At 41.4% G+C, this 13,073-nt stretch overlaps 1 protein-coding gene across 1 annotated transcript; it reads right to left on the reverse strand.

The window, feature by feature from the left end:
• Positions 1 to 593: 593 nt before the first annotated feature.
• Positions 594 to 12,551, reverse strand: LOC142885801 (putative helicase mov-10-B.1). The gene is made up of 17 exons (XM_076022517.1): positions 12,381 to 12,551; positions 12,141 to 12,285; positions 9,346 to 9,481; positions 8,092 to 8,243; positions 7,835 to 7,999; positions 5,454 to 5,566; positions 4,833 to 5,029; positions 4,413 to 4,510; positions 4,241 to 4,332; positions 4,049 to 4,147; positions 3,858 to 3,960; positions 3,639 to 3,771; positions 1,622 to 1,792; positions 1,458 to 1,517; positions 1,250 to 1,372; positions 1,082 to 1,170; positions 594 to 947 (listed from the first exon to the last, which is right to left on the reverse strand). Exons 3-17 carry the CDS (start codon positions 9,463 to 9,465, stop codon positions 881 to 883), a joined length of 1,782 nt encoding a protein of 593 aa, XP_075878632.1. The 5' UTR covers positions 9,466 to 9,481; positions 12,141 to 12,285; positions 12,381 to 12,551; the 3' UTR covers positions 594 to 880.
• Between the last annotated feature and the right edge of the window lie 522 nt (positions 12,552 to 13,073).

Genomic DNA, 13,073 nt, shown 5'->3' on the forward strand with positions numbered 1-13,073 from the left:
AGCACGGAGGCAGCAGGTAGAATTGAATAAGATCCGCGTCACTCTTGTCTGAATTTCGACGATGCTCTGCAGCCACACAGCAGCCTTCCCCGTCTTCGCATGAGAATCGAGCTTCCGTAAATTCCACTTATCAGATAGGGCCGTGGGCGGGACATAGATCATTTAACAAAACGTAACGATAATTAAAAAAAAAAAAAAAAAAAAAACGAAAAACTATAAATAAAATAAAATAAAATAAAATAAATAAAATAAAAATACAGTGCTGTGTAACCTCGACCAGACCGGTGGTGTTTAAAGAGTTTGGGTGCAGATCTGCAGGCTTCCTCATCGTGGACAGGAACAGGTTGAAGTTGAAGTTCTCCTTTCTGCCGACCTTATTGCTGACCTTTGCCTTCTGGCTGTCCTGTTTCTTGGCCCGTCAACATTAGACACTGATCGAACCGCAAACAACAAGACTGGATGTTATATACCATTACAAATGCATCTTATTCTTTATTTGTGATTCTGAATACTTTAATATATGTGGCTGTGAGTGTTTCTTTGTGTTTCTTTGTTTTTTTTAAAGTGTTTAATAAAATACAAAAAGGCTGCAGTTTGAAAAGAAAGCTTTAATTTATGAAACAATAGTCGTTCACAAAATTCATACTAAGGAAAGGAAAACATCAGTGGCAAAAAATAATTGTCATCAGCATCAGTGAAAAAAGTTTTAACATTAAATCATTTAGAATCAGGATTTCTTAGAAAAGCATGAAACAGTAACAGCAATGTTAGTAATAAAAGAATGCCATCAAAATCATCGTCGTCGTCATCATCATCATCATCATCATCATCATCTCATCATCATCATCATAACGTGCCGTAAATACTGATGGTTGGTTGATTATTTTTTGTCATTGGGTTTTTGGTCATCTCGGTAGCCTTTTTTTTCTCGACAGTAATTGATGAAGCTGTAGATAATCAGAGGGAAATTAACAAAGTTAGTAAGTGTCCTTTTAAATTAAAAAAAAATAAAAAATCAATCAATCAATCAATCAATCACTAGGAGAAGTGCAGGGGAGGTAGAGCAGAAGATGAAACGTACTGGTGCCAGGTATCCCCTTGTCTCCACACTGTGGGGTCGCCCACCACAATCAGCAGGGCCTTTGCTCGAGTCACAGCCACATAAAATGCCTAAATGGAACACAAATGTATTCGTATTGGCCTCAGTGTTTGTATGTGCACATTTTCGTTTGTTGGTTTTTACGTTTACCTTCTCATCCTTGACGAAGTTTTCAGGGTTCCCCATCAAACTCCCAGGATTTCCGCTGCTGCATATCGTGGACAGTAGGATCACCGTCCTCTCCTGACCTTGGAAGCGTTCCACTGTACCAACCTGCAGCACATGCAAACACCTCACATAAGCAAATGAGCCACCGCTTTACTGAGTGGGGTACATGTGACACATTTATTTTGCCCACCTTCAGCTTGTTCTGCAGGTTTTTGCCAACCGTTTGAAGAGCCTTAGAGATTTCCTGCACCTGTGTGACACACAGGAAGCGAAGCAGTTTATTTGCCTGCTCCATTCAAGTTTCAGCTTAATGAGAAGAAGTTTCATTCTGTGTTGAATTGTAATAGTACTGACCTGCTTTTTATAGCGAGCCATGATGCCGATGTCACTGGGCTTGATCACTTTTGTCTGCAGCAGTTCTTTTACGTAATACATCAGCTTGTCCACCTCCTCTGTGTTGTAAAAAGAGTTGTTGCGGTCGCGCCGTGCAACACCGTACACAGAATGGAAGATGACTGGAAATCCCTGAACATGAGAGACATGAGACACTTTTATTTAAATTGAAAAAAAATGACTCTTGATATCACCGGCGGTGCAATGATCACAATCGTAGACTGCCAATAAAAAAGACCCCTGAAGTGTGCAGTGCACAGTTCCTGGATAGTTCCAAAGAAGATACACGAATAAAGTTTCAACATGATGATTATAATAATAATAACTTAATATAACCAAGGCTTTGTTTTTCATGACAATAGAATCAATCCAAATAGATGAACGTCCAGTGAGTGAAATTTGGCCTGATTTTTATATTGGTAAAAGGCTAAAATACCTTTGTCTTCGTTGAGAGCCTCTTCCGGCTCTCAACGAAGGCGGACCCATCTTTCTTTCTGTCTTCTCCCTTATCTTCCCTGCCTCGCTTCTCACGTCTCGTCCAGTCCAGTCTCGACTTTTTCAGAGCCTCTTACTGCTCTGTTCTCCGAACTACAACATGGAATTGTTCAGCTGGTCTCTCAACGCAATTGACAAGATCATCTCTACGAGACACGCGGGTTCGGGGCAACCTGTCTGCCCCGGTGGAACGTTTTGCTGCGGGCTATAAGTGATGGACGGCTAAGAGAGGGGGCGGCTCGTGTGCCTGGGTCAGTCCTTTCTGTCGAGGATATTGAGGATGTCTACCTATTCGGTACCATGATAACAGGTCAACAGGTTATGCTTTGCCCTGGATTATTGACAAATTTGGAAAACGATGGCAGAGGCTGGCCATGGTGATTTTTGAGGTGGGCAAAGCCGTTGGCGCTCAGACTCTGGCGATTTCGGAACTGAAACACGATGTGGATGTCATCTCAGAGAAGCTTTCGGCTTTGCAAAGGCATCTGGATCGTTTTGGAGACCAGAATGGACAAACAGAGTAGTCGAGTCTATTGGAATGCGACTGCTCGCCTTAACCCAAACAATCCTAATCTGTAATTCGACCCCCATTCGCACTGGCACAAGGTCGCTGCAGTGTAGGCGCAGCGACCCCCCCACTGCCCCCCCCCCCACACACACACACACACACTTCTCCCACAGACACCTGCGGATTGTTGACTTTGTCTGGGGCAAAATCGCAGACGTCTCCACAGCAACCGCTGTGTTATCGCGATGACATCCTGCAGAGCGAAACACCAAGATTATGGCGTCGGGCAAAGCGACTCTCCGGCCCTACGCACACGCACACACATCCACGGACACTTACACACATGCACATGTTCCACCGCGTTCAACAAAATATACACTATGTTTAACAGTTCCCATGTTCTGTAAATCACTCCATCCTCTTCAGGACAGTTCCTTTTGTTCCCTTAAAAGGACATATGTGTATTCATTAACATCTGTGTGTATACATCTGTGATGCTGGAGCTGTGTCTTTGGAGTTGTTCACATCTGGCCACACGACCTCCCTCGGGCAGACCTGGGTTCCTTGCCTCACTTCTTTTATAATAAACTTACTTCTATATATTCAAGTCGTTGTCATCGAGGATTCCTTCATCACCATCTACACATCCCAGCTGCTGCCTGACAATACACACCACACCCACTCTGTACTCTCACCCAGGAGCATCGTTTGAGAGTTGTTCTTTTTCCCCCTCCTCCATCTATGTGTATATGTATGGACAGAGATTGCACAATTTTGCTGTTTTTTGGTACTTGTGATAATAAAGGGCTGTTCTATTCTATTCAATAAATACATTAATATAGAAGAAAAGTTCTTATTTTTATGTAAGAGTATACATATAGCAAGGGTCTTGCTCCTAGTTAGCTGCCATCTTGCACTGGCATGTTTCTAAGAAAGCCACAGTGGACAATCTAGGAGACTCCGATGAATCGTTACCAATGATGGAAGATGCTCCCAGTTGGCACAAGAATTTCTGAGTTGAGTCGATGGCAAACTTGTATCTGGGCAGGCAATCAGCTCTCCGTCTGAGAAAAGGTCCCCTGGAACCTTCAAGATGTCTGGGTGGGACCTGAGAATGAGAAAAAGACAAAGTTTCTAACAGTGATTTCTTAGGGGGGGAAAAAAGGTGATCAACGTTAATCTCTGCAACCGCACCTGTAGTTGTGCTGTAGCTTCGTGACATAGCGTTTGTTGAACACGCCGCGTGTCCTCTGGTACGGAGGAGAATTGGTCAGCCAGCGCTCCAGCAGGGACACTCCTGCAGGCGTAAATAAGCAAGTCTGATTGTCTAATCACTGTGCTGCAAACAGAGCAGTGCCTCCCAGTGTCCCTGTGCGCGGTCTTACCCCTGCCATGTTGTGAAGCTAATCTTGATTTGACGATAGGTCCAAACTGTTTAGGGTCGCCTGCCACAACAAGCTGACCTGAGTCTGTGTCATGAAGGCCTTCATTTCAGGGAAAAGTAAAAAAAAAAAAAATAAAACCTTAAACAGAGTCATTTCAATTACGTAAAGCGTCATGCTACTCATTTCATTTACCTGCAATTGGGATTAAACATTCAGTCTCTGGAGCCCGCTCTGCATTGTCTAAGAAAATGTGGGTGAAATGTTTTTTGGGCATGTTGTTGAGTCTGCAGAGAGAGGAGAGTAAAAACCTGTCATCCATCAGCGATGTGCATGCGTGATCTGTCGTATTGGAGCCATTAGTTACCTTACGGCATTGAACAGGGTGGTGACAATGATCTTGTACTTCATCAGTTTTGCTTCGGGGGGGGCAAAGAACTTCTTACCATTCAGGTTGCAGCAATCCTGTAAAGTTTTTGCAAATTTTTTTAAATCCCACTCTCCAATGGAACAGCCTTGCACAATCACTTCTTTAAAAAAAAAATTGCTCTCAGAGGATAAAATGAACACCTGCTAGGGTGTGGTGTCACTATCCAGTGAGAGGCATTAGTGAGTAAACAATGCCCTTGATGCCATCACAGTTCTGGACTCTGTAAAGTGCAGTAAACAGTAAACTGCAGGATGGGCTTTTCTCAATTCAGTGACATTGAGACAAATATTATTGTTGGAAAACGTTGACAAAATGTTCAAGTATAATTAGTTTAAATGAGAAAGAGATGGCACTGACGTGTAGGTCGCTGGGAACGTTGTTTGAATCCCTACTCTTGGCGTACATGCGCAACACCTTAGACTTGTCCACCTTTTTCACAAGCTCCTGGCAGATGAGGTCAGCATCCTTGTTGTGAGAAGCGCAGGCCAAAATGTGGTTGTCGGTGTCTTTCTGTTCTATCTGCATGATGGCTTCCACGAGAGTCACAGTTTTTCCTGCGCAAACACAGTGACATCGCGCTACATTATACTGTAGAGTAAATCCGTGCTTTCGAGGCTCTCTGTATCAAAAAGTCAACGTACACATCACAGTCTCAGTTTGGTATGACCCCCTTTCAAAGGTGCAGCAAACGGTGTCACGGTGTCATAAGCGGCATGATTGTCGGTTCCAGACAGGGTGCTGGTCTGAGCGTTTCACAACTCTTAACGGTCAACCCTTCCAACCATGAAACACACTGCGTCCGCTCACTGGCCATTTTATCATTTTCATACCGTATATTATATTAGATACCTACTAATAGTAAGACGAAGCCTGACAAAGTAGCGGTCAGTGAGTATATTGCTTATTATTAATCACTATTATTTTAAAAAACAGAGGTTATTATTCAGATTAGCCAATGTTGAATATATGTAGCCGTACCTGTTCCAGGTGGACCAAACAAAACATAGGCTGCAGGTTTGGATGTGCCAGCCACGATGTGTTTTACAGCCTGATACTGCTCGGGGTCGTTCCTCAACTGCTCATTAAACAGCCTGAAATGGCAACAGCAGACAATCACAAGGTAATTTATTATAATGATCACCCAATTGTATAAACTTTGCAATCCCTATTAGTCGGTATTGGTGGTGGAAAAAATAAAGATACAGATGCAGAAGTGCCGAGTAATGAGCAATTTCATGGAGAAAGGGTCGGAGCTCCGAAACACAAGCACAGTACAAACAACCGAACAGATGCAGCACGCGCAGGCGCCCGAGTGTGTGCGAGTGCAAGTGCAAAGAGATAAGGAAAGTGAAGGTCTCTTATACCTTGGGCCGGGGGGGGGGGGGGATAAGGAGAGGCAAAAGAAAGAATATAAGACTAGCTGGACAGATTTACAGCTCACCCTGGCGGGACACGAGGAGAAGTCTCCGGAAGGTCAACCCCTTATGAAAGGTCGACCCCTAGTGCACTGCACAGGGGAATCATGAGATTCCGACGACTACAAAGGACCTCATAGATGTTACAAGGCACGACGGGCGAGCACATGAATGACAGCATACACACCAGGGTGAATACAATATGCACATGTGTAGCCAATGACAAAGGACTCATACAAGGGTAACTATAGACATGGACGCCTGAGGGTCATGTGCAATACTCGTGGCTACTAAATGATGGTTACATGGCTATGCTGATGAAACTAACAGACTACATGCACCCGTAGTGATTATATGGATAACATATGCTAAACAGAATAAAATAATAATACAAGAATGCTTATTTTCCATTGCAGTCGGAAAATTGCATTTGTGCTTTAGAAAAAAACAACCTGTCAGCAACCTTTACAGTGTGACAAAAGCAAGGAGGAACTGCTGCTAGCTTTTCTTTAACGCAAAAACTGGTGAGCATTATTTCAGTGAAAGAACAATGAACGGCACTGGGGACTTCACGAGGTACTGCGGACTGTGTTGGAGCGGTCTTATTTAGTGTTGGCATCTTCTCTTCTTCTTCTCCTGCCGCATTATCCGGAGTCGGGTCGCGGGGGCAGCAGCCTCAGCAGAGATGCCCAGACTTCCCTGGCCCCAGTCACCTCCTCCAGCTCATCCGGCGGGACCCCAAGGCGTTCCCAGGTCAGCCGGCAGACATAGTCCCTCCAGCGTGTCCTGGGTCTTCCCCGAGGCCTCCTCCCGGTCAGGCCCGGAACACCTGGCCCAGGGAGGCGTCCAGGAGGCATCCGGAACAGATGCCCGAGCCACCTCAGCTGGCCCCTCTCCATGCGGAGGAGCAGCGGCTCTCCTCCGAGCTCCTCCCGGGTGTTGTGGAAAAAATAAAACGCTCTGACCAAGATCGACTTGTGAGGAGTTTTTTTTATGAGAGACAAAGTTCTCTGGCACAATACAAAATGAACAGCAATGCAGTCAGGATGCAAGTGCGAGAGCAAGTGCAAGTGCAAGAAGCAAGTTGCAAGTGCGGGGCGACAAAGACTGTGGAGGGTAGTTCTAGGAGGAGAGGAGATGAGATAAGGAGTTTCTGGAAGGTTCATTCAAGAAGTGTCTGAGCACACACACACACGCGCACACGCACACACACACACGCACACGCACACGCACACACGCACACGTGCACACACACACACACACAGGTTTTCGGTGGCCTTGCTCCTAGATCAGACGAATGTAAACAAAGCAATGAGTACAAATGCAATGACTATTCCAGAAGGCAATGTATGCAATAATATGAGTACAATAATTTTCCATTACACCGGGTGGCTGAGCTCCTCCCCCTGTCCCTAAGGGTGCGCTCAGCCACCCTGCAGAGGAAACTCATTTTGACAACTTGTATCCGCGGTCTCGTTCTTTCGGTCACTACCCAAAGCTCGTGACCACGGGTGAGGGTGGGAACGTAGAACGACCGGTAAATCGAGAGCTTCGCCTTTCGGCTCAGCTCCTTCTCCACCACGACAGACCGCTACAGCGACCGCATCTCTGCAGAGGCCACGCCGGTCCGCCTGTCGATCTCACGCTCCATCTTCCCCTCACTCGTGAACAAGACCCCGAGATACTTGAAGTCCAATTGTCGTTTTTTATTGAAAGGGGATTTGATCCTTGAAGTAATAATGAGATTTCAAGCACTCCCTGAATGACAGTACATACCTGGCTAAGACATGCAATTTGAGAGCAGGGATACATATCATTTTTGTAACCTATGTCATGATTGATTACCAATGTGTTACCATGTCTGTTCAGAGAGCTCCTCCCATAATTCTGTTGTGTGAGATTCTGTGTGCAGGTTGAAAACTAAAATGCACTTGCATGCCTGACCTGAGGTCGTCGGGATCTGGGATTTCCAGAGGAGGGTTGGTGGGTAGCTGCGGGAACAGCACATCTCTCAGTCCACCTGCGTTTTCCACTGCTTTTCTCTGATTATTCATATTCCAAGTGTTGTCTGTGAGCACGACATCAATCAGCGTTTGATGCTGGAAGTGTCTGTAAAGAGAATTGTCGATCCACTGATAAGATAGAGGATCTTCAGGCCCAACGGTGCTTTTTTTAATATTCCAATTTTAGCATCCTCCCACCTTTCATTGAAATGATTGAAATGGAGGGTGACGTTGTTACCCTCCACATAAGTGACCCAGCCCTTGTATTTCACTTTCCTGTGTCCTTCAGGACACACCAGCATGGTATTTCTTGGACGCCACAGGAGATACTTGTTACACCAATCTGGGAACTGCAGAGATAGGACAAATTCTTTTTGCAGTAGATATGCACACAAAATATGTTTTTCGTTTTCGTTTTTTTTTTTTTTTTTTTTCCAGATATCGTCACATTGTGTAGTCAGGACTACTGTAGATGGAAGCATCTCTGGACTTTGATAAACTCAAGCCCATGGAATTTATTTTGCATAGCCATAACACTGAAAGAGAAGAGTCCTTTAAAACAATTTTGGAGGTGTCTATCTGAAGAGGGTTTTACGAGAACAAACCAAAACAAGTTGCGATCAGCTCAACACTTTGTACCGGTGCAAGTTTCGGACGTTTGATAAATGTTGTGTCTCGATGTGCATGTTTCATTTTCCTTTAACATTTCTTATTTTGTTATGATATTACAAACGCCAGTCAGTAGAAGGCATTCTCTATCCCGCTGCTGTTCTTATGTTGAAATGGAGAAACTCTAGAGGGGTTTGTAGTATCTTCCTGTTTCTGTCACAGTCAATCCTGCTTTACTCTGCTGAGTGTGTTGGATTTAACCTTACAAATATAATAATAATAATGAAGAAACACACAGGAGTCAAGTATGTCTTTCTCGAGAGCAGAGACGGCAGGCAACTTCAGTCACTCTCCGTCCACCTGACTCTGAAGTGCCTTCGTCCCGCAGACCTATTTTATTTGCATTAGGGACGGTCCCTGGTTACATATAGCTTGCGGTTTATTTTTCCACTCTGGGCGGTTATGTGGAGAGTCCTAGAGTTTACATTTCCTCCGTTTGGAGTTTCCATCTTACAGAGCTTCTGTTGCAAATCAATGCTTTCACGCTGGCGTGCATAGCACATTCTGATTTCGCTTTTAAGCATAATATGGGATAAAAGCAAGAATATGTTTAATTTCCCAACAGAGTGTGTTTGGTCCTGTCAAATTATCTGCACCAAAAGTTCTTGCTTTTGTCTCAGCAATCCTTATGTTCTTTCAAGTGTTTTTCATGAAGGAATAATTACCATTCATTCATTGAATAATCTAAGATCCAGATAACTGGGCAAAAGATAAATGTTTAAATCAACATGGAAATTCATAGGATCATAAAGGTGGGTGTCTTCTGAAAAAGAAAATACTGACCTGAATCATGTACTCATTCTCATATCTTGTCATGTGCACTTTCTTGACAAGTATTTCTGCTTCCCATTTCAGCAGCTGAAATTGGTGGCCGTGGTACGTCTCCCAGTTTACAGGCTTCATTGTAATGTCAGTGTTTCTAAACAAAATAGAGGAAAAATCAAACAAAATAGAGTGTCTGTCTAAGAGAGTTACTTATAATATTGCTTATTATAATACAATAAATGTCCTTCCAGATAACAATAACAATATATAACAAAAAAAAAAAACTTTCTTCTAAGTTTCAAAATGGTCAGATTTTTTTCTTCTCAAGGCCAGTGCACATTCCTCCACTACTCTACGAGGCCACGCTGGTCTTGTTCTTCACAGCAACAAGCTCACAGTTGAAACGCTCTCTCCTCAGTGAGTACGTGAGAGAGAGAGGGAGAGAGAGGGACGGAGAGAGAGAGAGGGGGGGGAGTCAGTCCGACCATCTTCCCTCCTCTCTGCAACTACACATCTCTAATTTATGAGGCACCGTGAAAGGGCATCTTTGATTTAAAGTCTCTGCATACCAGTAGCTTTAAGAGAAGGTAAAAACCAAACCTATACATACTGTTGCAATCAGACATTTGTATATTGTGCTATTATATTTGTAACATTACATTTATATTTTGGAATTATTATATTGAGTTGAATGTATAAATGTATTGAATATTACTATATGTAGTGCTTTGGTGTATATTTGATGATCATGATCAGTGAGCGAAGACTGTGTAACTCATTAAGTCTCATAAACAGTGACCTGGGGTGACCAGAGAGTGCTCAGCTGAAGGAAGTGCCTTTGCGACCCTCATAAAGTTTGCGACCCATCCAGTCACAGGGATGGGAACTTGTGGCCTGAGCTCGTCTTGCTGCAAAATGGTTTCAACAGGTCACACCGGAAGGAAGGATGGACCATTTGGCTCACGGCCAAATAAGGACCTGCTTCCTCATTCACAAATAATGACAGTAACCCCCAGCAACCAAGGGGAGAAAAATGGACAGCCAATCAAAGGACGACACTTGAGAAGACATTCAAATTAAGAGTCAGATTGTTTGTCTTTGCATTTAAGGACTTTCTTGAGAGAAAGTTGTCAGTCTGACTCCGGCGACGGCCAGGACTCTATGGGGCGCCGTTTGTAAAGTTTGTCATGCTTAAACAGCAACATTTTCTCACATTAAGCTTCAAATCGTGTTTTTAAAAAGTTGTGTGCATTTAATTCTTTAAATCGAAACGTTAAATCGAAATGTTAAATCTAAATCTAAAAGTTAAATATAAATATAAATGTTATATCTAAATGTTACAGTTAAATATTTCGGGTGAAACTAAACATTTAGCTAGTATGCAAATTCAAGCTGCCCCCCCCGAAAAGATAGTTGTTTATTCGTTATTTGACACTAAAAACAGAGTTCAACATTGTTGAGCTTTTATTGTGGTACTTCCGGTTGCTGGCAGCTTGAATTTGCATATTAGCTAAATGTTTAGTTTCACCGGAAACATTTAGGTGTAACATTTAGATTTAACATTTAGATTTATGTTTAACATTTAGATATAGATTTAACGTTTCGATTTAGATTCAACATTTAACTTTTATATTTATTTTTTTATATTTATATATTTATATTTATATTTAACATTTATATTTAAAGAGTTACATGTGCTAAAAAAGTGACTTTCAAAAATGCACACAACTTTTTAAAAACACGATTTGAAGCTAAATGTGAGAAAAATGTTGCTGTTATTTTAAGCATGACAAACTTTACAAACGGCGCCCCATAGGACTCGACTCCAGAGATCTCTCCATCAGATCTTTGTAACAAATGTCTTGTTCTTCTTTTTACGAAAACTTGTTCAGATTCTACTTGTCTTCTTTTCTTCATTAAACAAACACGCGGTTTGGTAGCATGATATTAGGTAAAGGAACCAAACCAACAATTGTATAAAACTAAAACTGTTGTTAGTAATTTACACCTATTAGTACAAACTGCTGAAACTTGAAGCAATATGCCTCAGATTAGATATATCTATATGAATACATGCATATTTATTACTATTATTTGTAGTAGTGTATTTTGAAAACTTGAAAACAACAAAAATCTGCCTGTAAATGTTGTTCTTTTATGTGCATATACAATTGACTGAACGTAGGAATAACATAAGGATGTGTGCGTTATTATTATATTATTTTTTATTTAGGTACTTTTTATGTGCCTGTTAGTGCCCAAAGATCACAAGACCAAACGGATACCAGTCATATCCGTAGTTTAGGTTTTTCATCATTGCCACAACAAAACAAAACAAAATAACAGAAAAAATATATATTTTATAACAAAATACCAATTTGAATGTTACCAAAGTCTTTTTAGCATTGTTATAGTATATATCAATATACTTGTAGGTATATATCAAACGGCAAACGATTCGATATTTTATATATATATATATATATATATACATATATATATATATATATATATATATACATATATATATATATATATATATACATATATATATATATATATATATATATATACATATACATATATATATATATATATATATATATATACATATATATATATATATATATATATATATATATATATATATATATATATATATATATATATATATATATATATATATATTTTTTTTTTTTTTTTTTTGTAATGACATTTGGCACACATTTTTCTAATTTACATCAGCACACAAAGGGGGGGGGGGGACTCCAAAGCCCGTTACATTTAAGACAAAAGACTGACGGAGGACTCACCTTTCGGTCCGGCTGATAGAGTGAATTAATTGGCAGCTGATTTGATTTCTCTGTTTTTGTCTCGATCGCTGAAGCTAAAGAGCGGGAACCAACTTAAAGTGAGTGGTGGTGTGTGACGTCAGGCTTCAGACGAAGGGAAACGAAACTTAAAACGAGGAAAGCAGATAGTTAAAATAAAAATAATAAATGGAGATGCCGCAAAAATTTGGAGAACACTGTGTTAAAAATCGTCATACATACAAGTCGCCGAATTCCTCTGGGTTAAATGCAACACGGCTGATGGTTTCGGTATCTTGAAGACGCTTCGCGTCTCACCCGGAAGGTTGCTTCATTTCCGGAAGAAGAAATATGTGAGACGTCTTATTTATATCAAGATAGAGCAAAAAATGATTATCAAATTAAATAAATAAAACGCTTTGACCAGGTTCAACGTGTAAGAAGTTTTTTTTTTTTTTTTTTTGATGCAAGAACAAAGTTCTCGGGCACAAACGCAAATGAACAGCAATGCAATCAAGACGCGAGTACACGTGCAGATGCCAGGGCGAGCGCGAGCGCGAAGAGAGAGAGAGACTGTGAGGAGTCATTTATTGGAGGCAGAGGAGACGAGATAAGGGAGAACACAAGGAGCTGGGAAGTGGCTCCAGCACGCACACACATCCGCTGCCGGCTTACAAGAATATGGGAATGTGACAAGACAATAGTACGTCACATTATGTGAAAAATGGGTGCCCATGGTCCGCCGTACGTTAATTCCTTCCGATGTACACGGAGGTACTTTCCACAAGCAGAGGACACGTCAAAACAACGTAAATCTAACAAGAATGCATGTAGTACAATAATTTTCTATTATTATTATTATTATTATTATTATTATTATTATTATTATTATTATTATTATTATTATTATTATTATTATCATCATCATTATTATCG

This window comes from Nelusetta ayraudi, unplaced genomic scaffold, assembly GCF_046127955.1.
Source record: "Nelusetta ayraudi isolate G7.1 ecotype Tasmania unplaced genomic scaffold, CSIRO-AGI_Nayr_v1 ptg000012l, whole genome shotgun sequence".
NCBI lineage: Eukaryota > Metazoa > Chordata > Actinopteri > Tetraodontiformes > Monacanthidae > Nelusetta > Nelusetta ayraudi.